This window comes from Manis pentadactyla, chromosome 4 (assembly GCF_030020395.1).
Source record: "Manis pentadactyla isolate mManPen7 chromosome 4, mManPen7.hap1, whole genome shotgun sequence".
NCBI classification, from domain to species: Eukaryota; Metazoa; Chordata; class Mammalia; order Pholidota; family Manidae; genus Manis; species Manis pentadactyla.
This window is the reverse complement of record NC_080022.1, coordinates 51,577,037-51,593,625: the sequence shown is the minus strand read 5'-3', so window position 1 is coordinate 51,593,625 and position 16,589 is coordinate 51,577,037. Positions and strand designations below refer to the sequence as shown.

Genomic DNA, 16,589 nt, shown 5'->3' with positions numbered 1-16,589 from the left:
GTTTTTTGAGTGTTTCTGTCATGAAAGGGTATTGAATTTTGTCCGGTTGTTCTTCTGCTTCAAGATGATCATGTGTTTTGTTTTTTCTGTCATTTTGTTAATGTAGTGTTATGTAATGATTGATTTTTGTGTTTTGTACCATCCTTGCATTCCAAGGCCATTGCTTTTTTTTTAGCTTAATCAATATTTATTTTACTGTCTTTTCAGCTAGAAAAAGTCCTTCAGCAAGGAGACATTGGAGAGTGTGCCGAACCATATATGATTTTCAAAGAAGCAGATGCCACCAAGGTAGAATGTCATGCCTTTTATTTCCCCCATTTTGTAGTCACTTACTGTCACTCCCCATTCCCAAGTTCCCAGACTCAGTCCTAAAAACCTCTTATCTCCCAAATTATAATTTGGGAGAATACCATACAAAACATATAAAGGAATTTCACTACTAATTCATTTTTTCTATTGGCTTACCCACTTTCTTCTTTATTTCTTTTATCACCTAGCTTGTATCATGTGCTGTGCTAGTCTTTAAAATCTTCCTATCTCCCAAACTAATTGATTCTTTAAATTCTTTTTTTTTCCCTCAGGGAGAACTAAGTTAATTCAGTTTAATTCCTATATAATTAAAATTTTCCTGTCTTTACAAATAGTGCTATTTTGGAACTTTTCCTCGCAAAACAGAAATATTCTGGGTCTCAGTCTAGCTGTAGATAATTGAGGAATATGGTAAAAATAAAAAATACAGTGTCTGTTTTGCTCTCAGATGACTAATTTATAAAATTTGGATAAACTTATAAAGCAAAAATCATTGGTGAACAAATGGTACCAAATTACATATTCCCTGAGTTAGGTACATGAATAACAGGTGATCTTGGACTTTTGAATACATGATTTAATACTTGAAACATCCAAGAGATGTATGCTTAAGGAATACTGGACATGTCACCAATATCTAGAGAATGTTTTACCTTCTAAAATTTTACTGTGATTCAGAATAAGAACTGATCCTTTTCTGCTAATATAGGTAGATTTAAGCCCATGATGTTCTTCTCTGATACCTGCCTGTCTTAATTCTGGTTAAATTAAGACTGGTTAAAATCAAGGTTAAAGTATTCTGGTTTTCCATAGGTTGTCATTTTACAAATTAAATTTGCTCTATTATATGGATCTCATAAGGTATAATAGCATCTTATTCTATTCTTCCCTTACATATTCACATAAACTGATAGAATTAAGTACATTTGATGATTTCACTATCTGTGGAGTATAACAAGAAAAGAAAAAAAAAACTGAAGAAACAAAACAGCAGCAGACTCACTGAACCCAAGAATGGACTAACAGTTACCAAAGGGAAAGGGAGTGGGGAGGATGCGTGGGAAGGGAGGGAGAAGTGGGAAAAAGAGGCATTACAATTACCACAGATAATGTAGTGGGGGGACCTTGGAGAAGGCAGTATGACACAGAGAAGACAAATAGTGATTCTATAGCATCTTACTACCCTGATGGACAGTAACTGTAAAAGGGTATGTGGTGGAGACTTGATGATGGGGGAAGTCTAGTAACCATAATGTTGCTCATGTAATTGTACATTAATGATAACAAAAGAAAAAAAAGAATTAAGTACATTTTAATATCTAGGCTCTTGAGCAAGAATCTATTTTGGAGATAAAATAAATATGGCAATAAACTTTGCTTCCATTTAGCTATCCTTCTGTCTTTTCCCAGTCCTGAATCCCAAGGTAGGATACTGTCATTAATGTATAGAACAGATAAAACATTCTGAATGTAAAGAGTATGTGGGAGATTTGGTGTAGGTTTTCCCTCTTGTACCCATTGGTTGGCTATTACAGGCTACTTAGTGTTTATTTCACACATAGCCTAAAGGTTGAGCCAGCTTTAGGATGTCTTCTAGGCACATACAGTTTGTGTCATTATTCCTTTTCCAGAGTTTAGTCCTCTTGTAATACTTTTTTTCATTGCATCTTTTATTCCAACACTGGGCTTATTTATTACTGGACTGTTTGTGGCCCCCCAACTGCTACCTCATGATTGCCATAGGTTAGGAACTATTTTAAAATGGCTTAACTGCTTCCATTTTTTTTTAGAATAATAAAATATAACAAGTCATAATATAAAATACTTTGTAGTTAACAGTTGCTGACTAGAACATGGTTATATTTCCTTTCATAAACTAGTAATAGCAATACATACATATGTTTGACACTTGCTCTCCTTTCTTTTCTCCCAAGGTAAGATAATCACAAACAGAAATTTCAAAGATTTACTTTACATATAGATTGTAGAATGGATTGAGGTTGTTGAGTGGTAGTACACTATTAATTGACGTCTGAAAGGTACAGATTATCTCTTTGCTGATGAATGAGAATTCTTAATTTGTACCTTTATATATTATTCAGTAGCCTTTAATTCATTTCTTTTGAGTGTAATCATATAATGTGTGAAGTTTTGTTTTGCAGAATAAGGAAAAATTGGAGAAGCTGAAAAGTCAAGCTGACCAGTTTTGCCAAAGACTTGGGAAATACCGCATGCCTTTTGCTTGGACTGCAATCCATTTAATGAATATTGTTAGCAGTGCTGGGAGTTTGGAAAGAGATTCTACAGAGGTAGAAATAAGTACTGGAGGTAAGAGTGTTTTATGTAAACTATTTTAAATGTGTGATTTTTTTCTTACATAGGGATTTTTTTGCAAACTTTGTAGTATGAGGCATAAGAAGGGTTTTCTTTTTTTGGCCTCTTTAATAGCTTTACTGAGACGTCATTTACATACCATACAGTTCACCCATGTACAGTGTGTAATCCAGTGTTTTTGGTATATTCACGAATTTCTGCACCTTCTCTACAATCTAATTTTGGAACACTTTCATATTCGTTGGTAGTCACTCTCTATTCTCCCAGAATTCCCAAACCCAACCCTTAACAGCTTCTAGTCTACTTGCTCTGTATAGATTTTGTCTATGCCACGCTTTTCATATCATTAGAATTATACACTATGCAGTCTTTGTGACTAACTTTTTTTGCATAGTATAATGTTTTAAAGTTTCATCCATGCTGTGGCATATATATATATATATATAAAATTCACTTCTTTTTATTGCCAAATAATTAGTCTATTGTATGGATATACTACATCTTATTTATTCATTCATCAGTTCATTAACATTTGGGTTGCAAATTTTTGATTATTATGATTAATGCTGCAGTGGGCATTCATATACAAACTTTTATGTGGACATGTTTTCATTTCTCTTGGATATATAGCTAGAAATGAAATTGCTGGGTCATATATTAATTATATGTTTAACCTTTTGAAGAACTGTCAGACTGTTTTCCAATATGGCTGCACTGTTTAAAAATTACATTAGCAGTGCTTGAAGGTTCTAATTTCTCCATATCTTTGTCAACACTTTTAGTATCTATCCTTTGATTATAGCCATTTTAGTGCAAGTAAGGTGATATTTCACTGGTTGGCATTTGCCTTTCCCTGATAGCTAGTTATGTGCCATCAGCTATTTGTACATCTTCTTTGGAGAAATATACAGTCATATCCTTTGCTTATTTTATTTATTTATTTATTTATTTTGGTATCATTAATCTACAATTACATGAAGAACATTATGTTAACTAGGCTCCCCCCTTCACCAAGACCCCCCACATACCCCTTCACAGTCACTGTCCATCAGTGTAGTAAGATGCTGTAAAATCACTACTTGTCTTCTCTGTGTTGCACAGCCCTCCCCGTGCTCCACACACACACCATACATGCTAATTGTAATGTCCCCTTTCTTTTTCCCTGCCCTTATCCCTCCCTTCCCACCCATCCTCTCCAGTCCCTTTCCCTTTGGTAACTGTTAGTCCATTCTTGGGTTCTGTGATTCTGCTGTTGTTTTGTTCCTTCAGTTTTCCTTTGTTCTTATACTCCACATATGAGTGAAATCATTTGGCACTTGTCTTTCTCTGCCTGGCTTATTTCACTGAGCATAGTACCCTCTAGCTCCGTTCATGTTGTTGCAAATGGTAGGATTTGTTTTCTTCTTATGCCTGAGTAATATTCCATTGTGTATATGTACCACATCTTCTTTATCCATTCATCTACTGATGGACATTTAGGTTGCTTCCATATCTTGGCTATTGTTAATAGTGTAGCAATAAACATAGGGGTGCATCTGTCTTTTTCAAACTGGAGTGCTGCATTCTTAGGGTAAATTCCTAGAAGTGGAATTCCTGGGTCAAACGGTATTTTTATTTTGAGCATTCTGAGGAACCTCCATACTGCTTTCCACAATGGTTGAACTAATTTACATTCCCACCAGCAGCGTAGGAGGGTTCCCTTTTCTCCACAATCTCACCAACATTTGTTGTTGTTTGTCTTTTGGATGATGGCGATCCTTACTGGTGTGAGGTGATATCTCATTGTGGTTTTAATTTGCATTTCTCTGATGACAAGCAATGTGCAGCATCTTTTCATGTGTCTGTTGGCCATCTGAATTTCTTCTTTAGAGAACTGTCTATTCAGCTCCTCTGCCCATTTTTTAATTGGGTTATTTGCTTTTTGTTTGTTGAGGTGTGTGAGCTCTTTGTATATTTTGGATGCCTTTGCTTATTCTTTAGTGGTTTTTTTTTGTCTTATAATTCAGTTGATGCTAGTTTTTTGTATTCTTGTCATTGAATTGTAAGAGTTCTTTGTATGTCCTGGATACAAATCCCTTATCTAATAGAGGATTTGTAACTATTTTCTCCAGGTCTATGTGTTATCTTTTTACTATCTGGAATGGCATTGTTTGTGGCACAGAGGTTCCAAATTTTGATGCAGTTCCTTTTTGTTTTTTTCTTTTGTTGCTTCTGCATTTGATGTTGTATCTAAGAAAGCATTATCTAGTCCAAGATCAAGAAAATTTATAGCTCTTATATTTGGGTATAATCCATTTTGAATTAACCTCTCTGCATAGTGAGAGGTAGGGGTCTGAACTTACTCTTTTTGTGTAGCTATCTAGCTAATGGTATTGTAACCCAATACCATTGGTTGAAAAGACTATTCCTTCCCCATTGAATGGTCTTGGTACTTTTGTTGAAAATTAGTTGACCATATGTGTATGGGTTTATTTCTGGATTCTCAATTTGATGCCACTGATTAATCTATCTAAGCTTATGCTGGTACTATACTGTCTTTATTATTTTAGCTTTGCAGTAAGATTTGAAATTGGGAAGCTGTGTCTTCAATCTTTCTTATCCTTTTTAGGCTCTTAAATTTTTCATGTGAAGATAAAGATGAGCTGTCAATTTCTGTATAACTGCAACTGGAATTTTGATAGGAATTACATTGAATCTATAGATCAACTTCAGTTATTACCCTGTTAGCAATATTAAGCTTTCCAGTCCATGGAATGTGTTTCCATTTATTTATATCGTAAAAATTTTTTTCAACAATGTTTTGTAGTTTTCAATATGGAAATCTTGCCGTTCTCTTGTTAAATGTATACCCAAGTGTTGTATTGGTTTTTGATACTATTTTAAATGGAATTGTTTTCTTACTTTCATTTTCAGGATGTTCAGTTCTACTGCATAGAAATGTAGTCGGCATAAGAAGAAAATACTTAAAAAAATATGATTGTCTTGAATATTGATCTTATACTTGAAAACTTTTTTGAACATGTTTAATAATTCCAATTATTGAATTTTTTTAATTTTCTGGATTCTTTAGGATTTTCTAGGTACACGATCATATTATCTGCAAATAAAAATAGATTTACTTTTTCCTTTCCAACCTGGAATCTTTTATTTCTTTTTCTTAGTTCTAATTATGTCGACTAGGACATTCTATACAATAATAAGTAGAAGTGGCAAGAGTGGGTATCCTTGTCTAGTTCCAGACTTTAGCAGGAATGTGTTTGGTTCCATTATCAAGTATGCTTGCTGTAGGATTTTCATAGGTATAATGTAGGTTGAGGAAGTTCCCTCTTACTCTTAACTTATTGAGTATTTTCATGTTGGATGTCAGATGCTTTCTCTGCCTTTATTGAGATAATTTTATGATTTTTTTCTATGTTCTTTTAATATGGTATATTGCATTAATTGATTGGCTTTTGGATGTGAAACTAATCTCACATTTCTGGTAGAAGGCCCCTTTGGTCATTGTATATAATTTTTCTTATATGTATTGAAGTCTGTTTCCTAGTATTTTTGCTTCTATATTCATAAGGGATATTGGTCTGTAGTTTTTCTTTCTTGTGATGTCTCTGTCTGGTTTTGGTGTCATGGTAATACTGGACTTGGACTCACAGAATGAGTTGTCAATTGTCCCTTCTACTTTTTGGAAGAGTTTAGGAAGGACTGGTTTAATTTTTCTTTGAAATTTTAGAAGAATTCAGTAGTGAAGCCATCTTGGATTGGTCTTTGTGGTACGTTTTTTCGTTATAAATTAGATCTCTTTGCTTATTTTGGATCTATTAGTATTTTCTCTTTCATTGTGAGTCAATTTCAGAATTATGTATCTTTCTAGAAATTTGTTCATTTCATCCAAATTATCTAATTGTTCTCTAATCTAACTTGACCTAAGTTAGTTATTCATAGTATTGTAATATAATCCTCTTTCTCCTAAGGTCTGTAGTGATCTCCCATCTTAAATTACTGATTTTAGTAATTGGAATCTTTTCTATTTTTTCTTCATCAGTTTAGCTAAAATTGTTAAAGTTTTATCCTTTTGAAGAACCAGTTCTTGGTTTCAGTGACTTTTTTTCCTTTTTTTTTAAGTTTCTATTTCATTTATTGTCACTTAGTTATATTTTTTGTATCCTTTCTAATGTTTGCTTGCTTTGGGTTTAGTTTTCTCTTCTTTTTCTAGTTTCTTAAAATGTATTTTAAGTTACTGATTTCAGGTCTTCCTTCCTTTTTAATATAGGTATTTACATTATTTACATATAATGTATACAACACATATAAATTTCCCTCTGAGCACTGCTGTAGTGATATCCCATAGGGTATCACACTGTGCCTTTTTATACATCTTAAGTATTTTCTAATTTCCCTTGCTATGTCCTCTTCGGTCCACTGGTAATTCAAGAGTGTGCTGTTAATTTCCAAATGTTTATAAATTTCCGAAATTTTCTTCTGTTGATTTATAATTTAAATTCTGCTATTTTTAGAAAACATACCCTATATTATTTCAATCCTTTTGAATTTATTGTATTTTGTTTTATGGCTTAGTATATATCATCTGAGTTGGAGAATGTCCTATGCGTGCTTGAGAAGAATATGTATTCTACTTTTGCTTAGTGGAGTATGCTATAGATGCCTGGTAGGTCTAGTTTGTTTATAGCCTTATTTAAGCCTTCTATTTCTTTGTATCTTCAACTAGTTGTTCTTTTGGTTCTGAATAATAGGGTTATCTTGAAAAGACTTTGAATGCAAGTTTTCTTGCAATTCTGTTTCAAACTCAAGTGCTAAGACTAAGAGAGCATCATATGGTGACTAAAATTTCCATTGTATGAATATTTCCCGCTAAATGCATAGTTCCTCTATAGCTGTTCTTCATAGATCATGTTTGGTTATGTGCATATATCTTTACATAGCGGAGACTTATTTTACACTGGAGAATTTTAAAAAAGAGAACCAGAAGATTTAGGTATAGTCCTTGCTAAGTGATGTCTCTAGAAGTGAAATTCTTCTACTTTGACATACTAAGTAGATAATTTTCAACTTCAGTGGATTTTTTTCTTTGCGAAGCTGCTTTAAAAGAAGTTTTAAATTTTGTGATAATAAATAACTTAATTTTTTTTTTCCTTGGTAGAAAGAAAAGGGTCTTGGTCAGAGAGGAGAAATTCAAGTATTGTTGGTAGACGTTCACTTGAAAGGACAACAAGTGGAGATGATGCTTGTAACTTGACCAGCTTTAGACCTGCTACTCTCACAGTGACAAATTTTTTTAAGCAGGTATTGTTCTGTCATGTAGGAATTCTAGGGGGCTTTTTGTGCATACATTTTTTTGGTTTCAGAAAAATTGTAATTGTACATGTTATATGTACTATGTGTACATGTAACAGTTTATTGTGATTTTAAGAAATTTAAGAAAGTTAATAAAAAATGCTGTTGTTTTATTATATTTATTTAAATGTTCACATTAATGCATCAAAATCAATCCTCTGCATCAATAACCTATTTCTTAATCATAATATTTTAACTTTTCCTTAAACATTGGGGGTTTATAAATTTTCTTTGAGTAAGTATGTGGTTAAATTTATCCTTCCCACCAAGTTGTTTTTGACCTAACATATCACATCCATGGTATATAGAGTAGAACTTTCAGGCCCTGCTATTGCCTTTCTGTGCTAAAATGCAGTCAACATTATTTCTGTAGGTGGATTTTTAGGTCCAAGAAGTTCTAGATCAAAGATATTTTATTCTTTACAAGAATATTGCCCTGTTCTTCAAATCATGAGCCAAATCAGTAGTTTTCAGATGCTGGTCCCATTAATGGTAAAGGGAATTTAGTAGATAAAAGCCAGCATAAAAAAAAAAAAGACAATAGAGAAAGGAAGTGATAGTTCATTGCACATAGTGAAGTTAAATATTGCTTCAGTGAGCTTTTTCCCCCTGATTTTTGTGTGTGTGCTTGCTTGTGTATATGTGCATACTGGATTTTGATGTAAAATGGAATTTATACTGTAAATTAAGATCAGAAAATTTTGTCTTAAGTAACCAGATGACCAGCAACCATGTAAGAATGGGAGAAAACTTGTATTAGTTTGACAAACTGGAGAAGGGTATCATGCATGTATTTTGGAGCATGTTAAAGGAAAATGTTAAGTATGGCCTCAAAATTCCTCCTTTTGAGATATTATTCTAAGTAGGAGGAGGAAGTCCTGACCTACTAAAACTTTACAACTTGAGAGGGCAAGCGTTTAGGGCAGAATGTGCCCTGAATTGACAGCAATGTACTTGAAGCCCCTTTGACAGTTATATATTAATAATAATCTTAGAGTTGCTCTGAGCAACTCAAAGGAAAAATAAAGCAGGTGAGAAGTGTCTTTTTATTATGGACAATAGTACAAGAAAGAGTGTAGAAAAGGCCACAGTGTCACTTTTGCCTATCACAGTGAATGGGCTGATAGGCAAAATATAGCTATGGAAACAGGGTATATATAATGACACAACCTTGCAACTCTGACATTTCTGTCTTTATACTTCTTTAGCTGCTACATAACTTCTGCTGATATTTCCACAGCTCTTTTTTCATTTCTTCAGCCTGCTATATTATTAAACCAGTACTGTAAACTTAAATCAACAAATCTTCCTACACAATCACCTATTTATCGAACAAATATTTTTTGAGTGTTCATCATGTAACAGACACTGGAGACTGGTAACTAGAAAGTAGCACAAAGTGATTGTGAAAACTTACAAATGAATGCTGGGAACGTGGAGCAATGGAAAGCATTTACATTTAACTTTGTACAGTTCTGTATTTTTAAAAAATACTAACATGTACAATCTTTATAAATATTCTTAAAGAGCTAGAATATTATGTATCAAGTAAATATAAATTAAGTGAAAAGCAGAGATTACAATTTTAATAAAAGTATAATTCAAGGCACAAGTTTCTCCTAAATGAGCTAATAGAGGTGGGGTTTTTTTTTCCCAGTTGAAGAAAGATTATTATCCATGATTGGAATATAATAATCAGGAATATTTATGTACAGATTTGAAATGTGTTGAGCCAAAATTATTACATGGAGATTTAAAAACAAAATCAAATCCACACATTTGCTTTAAGGACATTCGTTCTATACCTGTTGACAGATATACAAGTTGTCTATTGCTTTAGCAGTACACTAATGTAAAAGTACACTGTGGAGGATGGGGAGGTAGGCTTGTTCACATGTTTGAAGGTTTTCAGGGGTCACTTGATCTAGACTGACTACTTCTGGAAAGACTGAAATTACTCAGATCTCTTCCATGTCTCTCAGCTTCTCTTATCCTTTAGCAGGCTAGCTTGATCATGTTCTCATAAAAGTGGAGGAAGCTCAAGAGGGGGCATACTCCCTTGTACAAAGGTTTTTTCAAGTCTCTTTATCACAATTGCTTATTGGCAAAGAAAGTCACATGTCCAAGTCTAAGAGAGGGAATTATGCTCTACTCAACAAAAGGCATGGAAACTGGGAGTAAAGAATGGAGGCCAATAATATGGTTGATGTAACAGGTTACATAGACAGAAATAATTAAGTCTATAGATAATCTTGAATAGATTATAAATAAAGACCATTTAAAGATCTATATTAATTGTATACTCAAAAGGAGAGGATATATAGTTTTAGCAACTGATGGAATATTTAAAATAATCACATATTAGGTCACTGAAAAAAAATCTTCATAAAGTCAAATCTCTAATGATAACAGTAAAACTAAAAACTGTAAGTATTAATAAAGTCTCTGAACAGAGATAAAAAAGATCACTTGCTAAATAATGGGATTAAAGAAAATAAATTCTGTACCCTGTTTAAAATATAATAGTGAGCAAATGGATGTGGATATGGTTCAAGGCACATTCACAGTAATAGTTACCTTAAATATGCCATTGTAAAACAAGATAAAAAGACAATGTATGAACTGTGCATTGAAAACAGTAAGGAATCAAATACAGTAGGTTTAGATTGATAAAATCTAGACTGACTCTTGAATAAAATCAATATAAGAAAAATTACATTAAATTGAAAATTTTGTATATGGTTCACTTTTTTTTGTTTCTTTTTCCATTAATTGAAATCTTTTCGGAGTTTTCTTTCTGTTCAGGATAGGTCTTTTCTTTAAGAGGTTTTTTTTGTTGCTTCTTTCTTTTTTCCACATTTAGCCAATGCTATATATATATTTGCATTTGAGAAATTTGGTGATATAAATTTGAAAGGACAAATATAAACTCAAGTGTAACAAATTTTTAAGACTCATATGTATGTGTGTGTGTGTGTTTATGTTTACATATAGGTGTCTGTTTTATATCTATATTCTTTTCTCCTTTTCATTTACCTCTTGTATTGATTTTCTATATTTTAGAGTGTCTTGTAATATCTTAGAGCATAAATAATGGGCTATAAATAAATATATGAATTAAAAAATAGACAGTAATATAATTTTTAATAACATTTAAAAGCATAAAAGGAAATAAGCATGATACTCATTTTTAATAATTGTTAATTTTACTTTCATTCTGATTAAATTGAAGGAAGAAAGGCAGGATTATTAACAGACAATATAAATTTATTTTCATTCTACTATATTCATTTTAATGAAAACTTTTTCCTTTGTTTTTAAATTCAGGAAGGAGACCGCTTAAGTGACGAAGATCTATACAAATTCCTTGCTGATATGAGAAGGCCCTCTTCTGTTTTACGGCGACTAAGACCTATTACAGGTATTTTAAAACTGAGTAAGACATGATTACAAGTATTATCATCACTGATATATTGTATTGTATGTAATTATGTATTCCTTTTTTCATACCTGGCGCATATGTCTTTCTGTGCTTCAGAAGCCTGTCAGTCTTCTTTATCTCATTATGCAACTCTTCATATGGTCTAACAGTTCATATCAGAATTCAGCACCTTTAATAACTTGAGTACTGAAATGAGAATAATGAGTAATACCGTGGCTTAAAATTATTTTCTAGAGGGACAAATAACCATACATGGTAAGTATTCAGAAACGGGTTCATACTAGGATCAGAACAAACCATTCTAGATAAAACTGTTTTGAAGTCTAACAAGTTGAGATCTTTAACCTTCAAAATTCTTGACTTGTTTCTGTGTGAGATCCTACTCTTTGTTTTTTTTTCTTTTTTGCTGCTTCTTTCCTTTCCATCCATTCATTCAATAAACATTTATTATTTTACATATATTTATGTCTATCAGTAATTTTATAGGTTTGAGACTTGGTAAAATGACATAATTTAGAGGTCTGAAATGATAGTATTTTTGGTTTCCTCCAGGCTTCTTGCAAAAAATATGATCTAAATTTCTCCAAAAACATTTTAACATGTAGTTTTTATTTACTGTGGTTACATTGTTTTTAAAATATATTTTTATATGCAGCTCAGCTGAAGATAGACATTTCTCCTGCACCTGAAAATCCCCATTATTGCCTAACCCCAGAGCTCCTTCAAGTGAAGCTTTATCCTGACAGTAGAGTTAGACCTACCAGAGAAATTTTGGAGTTTCCTGCCAGAGATGTATATGTTCCAAATACTACTTACAGGTAACACATTTTAATTTTGGAGAATTTTTTAACAAGATGCTGTGTATTAATAAAGGAGAGCTAGAATGAAACTCTCCAAAATTGTTCTGTTGCTTTGTTACTCTGTGTCTTACCACATTTTATTAATAGCTGTAATGTTTTAAACTTTTACTTTGTGCCAGATATAATGTTACTTATCTTACATTTCCTTATTTAATCCTCATGGCTTGAGGTAGGTGTTATCTTCATTTTAGATGTGAGTAAACTGAGGGCTAGAAAGGTTAAGTATACTTTACTGTGGTAGAGTTAGAATTTGAATTGTGGGCTCTTAGGTTTGAAAATCTCAGAACTCCTAATTGCTATATTTCCTCAAATGTTCTTATTAGCAGACTCTAGCACTGCACATGAATCAAATTTATGTGTCTGCATTATATTTAACAACTTATTAACAATATTTAGTGAGTATACACTTCTCAGAGAATACTTGAAATGAGGTTGTTGGTTAGGCTTTCTAGGCTGAACATTACATAACTCCAGGGGACCGTTTACATATACTCCTTACGAATGATGCTCCCTTTATTTGTGAATATTGAGACCGTGACTTGACGTGTTTGTTGGGAGATCCAACAGGACAGCTTAGACATAAGATTCTAACGTGGACTTCCTCATCTTAGGATATTTCAACACCATTTACCCAGTTCTTGAGGCCAAAATTTTTAGAATCAAAATGATTTTTCTCCTTTTCTCACTCTCACATTTATTCCTTCCACAAGTTTTGTAGACACTGCTTTCAAACTATATCCTGAATCAATACTTCTTATTTCTTCCACTTTTAAAACTCTAATCAAGTCACCATCTACCTCAGCACTGTCAGATAGAAATATAGTGGAAACCACATTTGTAATTTAAAAATTTACTGTTGCTATGTTTAAGAAAGAAACAAGAGAAATTAATTTTACATCTAAAATATCATTTCAACATGTAATAAATGTAAAAAATTATCGAGATACTTAACTTTTTTTCCATCCTTCTAAAAATCTTCAAAATCTGGCATGTATTTTATACCTAAAGCATATCTCAGTTCAGATGAGCCACATTTCAAATGCTTAATAGCCATGTGGGACTAGTGACTGGAATTGTGGACAGATGCTAATCTCAAATTTGCTGACTCTGTCTAGTTTGATTATCTTATTTCTGCCCCATCTCAGTCAATTCTTAGAGAGATTTCTTAAAGTTATAGTTCAGATCATTTATCCCTCTGTCTAAAATCCTCCAGTGGTTTCCTTATGTGCAGAAAAATAATGAATTTTTTGTAATAGTCTGTATGATTATATGATCTGACTCTTGCCTTTCTCTAATTTCATATCCTACTAAGCTCTGCTTTACTCATTTCATTTTAGTCTTAATGGCCTTTTTGTTCATCCTTGAACAAACAAAATTCAGTTCTGCCTAAGGCTTTTCCATTTGTCCTTCTCTTTGCCTGTCATGTTTTGTCCCAGATCTTCGTATGGCTTGATTCCTTATTGAGACATGTATCTGCTCAAGTCACTTCCTAGAGAGGCTCATTCTCATCACTCTAACTAAAAAGATCCATTGCTCCCCTTCTCAAGCTCTTTACCCTTCTTTGTCCTTATCATTATCTGGCATTATAATGTGTAGTTATATGATCATTTTTTTTGGTCTTTCATTATGTTATATTCTTTCTTATTAGAATATATTTTGAGGGCAGGGACTTGTCTACTTTATTTACTGCTTTATCTCCGGCAAAGAGAATAGAGTGCTAACATAGAAAATACACAGTAAATATTTATTCAATGAATTAAGAAGAAACTGTACAGTGGTATGAGAAGAGGATTTAAAGTCATAAGGAGGTACAGTTGTGATTTCTGACTCCATTATTATTTGAGTGACTTAGAACAAATTAGTGAATTTATTGGCCACTCAGTTTTCTCATTAATAAAATGTGAGATAGTAGTACCTACCTGTCTTCTCGTATAAGAGTACAGAGCACAAAGCATTGCATGTAATTTGCAGTTAGCGTGAGTAAAATTCCTGGAAAATAGGCTAAAGAAAGTATTTATGGCTTTTAAAAGAAACAAGGTAATACAAATTATTCTCCTATAAATTGTATATGTAACTCCTTAACTCCTTAGAATAACATGGAATAGTGGAATGATTATGTAATCCAAGGTTTATATTGAACAATTTAAAGGTTATCAACTCAACCTTTTATGTAGTACAGGAATCTCATCTAGAACATCCCTAACTTGTGTTTACCTTTCTTTCTCTGCTTCAGTTATTTCAGTGACAGAAAAAATGGAAATTGGGGACTCTTGTGCTTTATTTTCCTACATATCTTTGTTATTTATTTACATATTCATATTTTTTAAAGGAATCATATAATATACTGAAATTTCATAAAACTACCTACTGTAAGACTTAAGATGAAAAGCAGAGGTCCTTCATTATACTCTTACCAACCTTTCCCTACCCCGATAGCTCATCTTCAGCGTAAGTCACTGCTCTTTTCTTTTGGCATTTTACTCCTTGTTTCAAAATAACACCTTAATGCTGCTATTTCTTGATTCTTTTTTGATTTTAAGTATCTACTGACTATTATAGAAGATGGAGATTTAACTCTTACATCCTCCTCCCTAAAAAATATATATCCTTGCATAAATCGAAAATAAATACATGTATTTATAATCTCTTCCAAATATAGTTATATCCCAGTTTTTCAGTTAAGTCAATGTTAATTTTTTTACATTTATCATTATTTATGTGACTATTTTGCAGCTGAGCCATGTAGATTACTAGGATTTTATTCTTTCATTTGCTTTATATAGCTTTCTATTTTCCCTAGGTAGTTATGTTATTTAGTTTACCTACTTTTCTATGTGTTATTACTAAAATTGTCTATAAAGCTTCTTGGAATAAAATAAAATATATAAGATAATCATTTGTCTTCTTGGAACTTCCTTAGTTCCCCTTGCAACTAAGTCTAAGATAGTATGGCAGAGGAAGTTTTCTGGGCTCACTAGGCTTACTGTGCAGTTGTCTTCTGGGAGCTGAATTACCATTATCCTGGAAATTCTCTTTGCATTTCTTTTGCAGTGGGGTCTTTATTTCCTATATAGTTTTTCTTTATTGGTTTACTCATTTCCCTGAGAGCTTTCATTATCTTCCTGAAATAGGATGTATTAGAGTACATTTTTGGATAATACCTTCATGTTACCTTTATTTTAGCATTATTAGTTTTGCTGGATACAAAATTCTAAGTTGTAAACCATTTTCTGTCAGAATTTTTTAAATGTGACACAAAACTGTCTTCCAGCCTTAAGTGATGCTTTTGAGTAGTAGTCCAATGTACTTCTGATTGCTAATCCTTTATTTTTACCTTTCTTTACCTTTAAAGGCTTTGTTGTGTTGTTTTCTTTATCCCTGGTTTTCTGAACTTTCCATGTGATGTGCTGATGTGATACTATTTATTTGGTGCTTCATAGTGTGTAAATTGTTTTCATGTAAGTTATTCAGTGTCACAGGAATCTTATAAACTATGTAACTCTAGTGGTGTTATTATTTATGTCCCCTTATAGATAAGAAAAATAAGACTGAGATAAAGAAACTTGGACTTGAATCAGGTTTTCTTATTTTCTATGTTCTTCATCCTTTGGAATGATAGTATATCCAGCATTCATAATTATATACAATGTGAATAAAATTTGAAGTTATTATTGCTAGATAATTGGTTGCTAAATTTTTGTTAAAGTAGACAAACACCTTTATTTACCTTATTGTTTGCCTCAAAATGTACATCATTATTTATCCTTGCTTAATAACTTTTTGAATGTCTTATAGCTGACCTAAGTATAACACTTGATAGAAATGGCATCCTAAAGTGTGTCAGTGAAATAATGGAAACTAAGATCAAAATAGAAAATCTGGACATGTTACAGACTTGAATGAGTTAGGTAGAGAGCTTATACCAAGTGAGAAGACATCTTACTAAATAAGGCAGCATATTGATTTCTCTTAAGTATGTATCCAGTTTCAATGTATCAGGTACTGTTCTTGGAGGAGATGGAAAAATTAATACACCAAACAAGTTAGGTGGATTTTATAAATTACAAGTTATTGTGGTTTTGCTATGTAAGTTTATGGAAATTATATAAACAGGTATTAGTAGATGTTGAGGGTGTTTATTTAGGTTTGATTTTAGAATTAATGATTGAGTGCTTTGTCATTTTAATTGTTTAGCATGGTAAGGATAATTGTCCAAAAACTATAATTATTTTCTATTCTGGGGATAAACTTTTCAAGTATAAGAATGAATTCATAGCATACTAGTTTGAGAACAA

The 16,589-nt window shown here is 32.3% G+C and overlaps 1 protein-coding gene across 14 annotated transcripts in view; it reads left to right on the top strand.

Annotated features, from left to right (window-relative positions):
* DOCK7 (dedicator of cytokinesis 7) overlaps positions 1-16,589 on the top strand; it is a 252,706-nt gene that overhangs the window by 81,155 nt on the left and 154,962 nt on the right. For 12 of the 14 annotated variants that reach the window (XM_036911277.2, XM_036911273.2, XM_036911272.2 and 9 more), the window contains exons 10-14: positions 208-288; positions 2,472-2,637; positions 7,799-7,941; positions 11,320-11,413; positions 12,090-12,252. In XM_036911277.2, coding sequence (XP_036767172.2) covers positions 208-288; positions 2,472-2,637; positions 7,799-7,941; positions 11,320-11,413; positions 12,090-12,252 — 647 coding nt within the window. Of the gene's footprint in view, positions 1-207; positions 289-2,458; positions 2,638-7,215; positions 7,307-7,798; positions 7,942-11,319; positions 11,414-12,089; positions 12,253-16,589 lie in introns of those variants that run through there. The other 2 variants (XM_057500267.1, XM_036911275.2) reach the window with 2 other exon arrangements.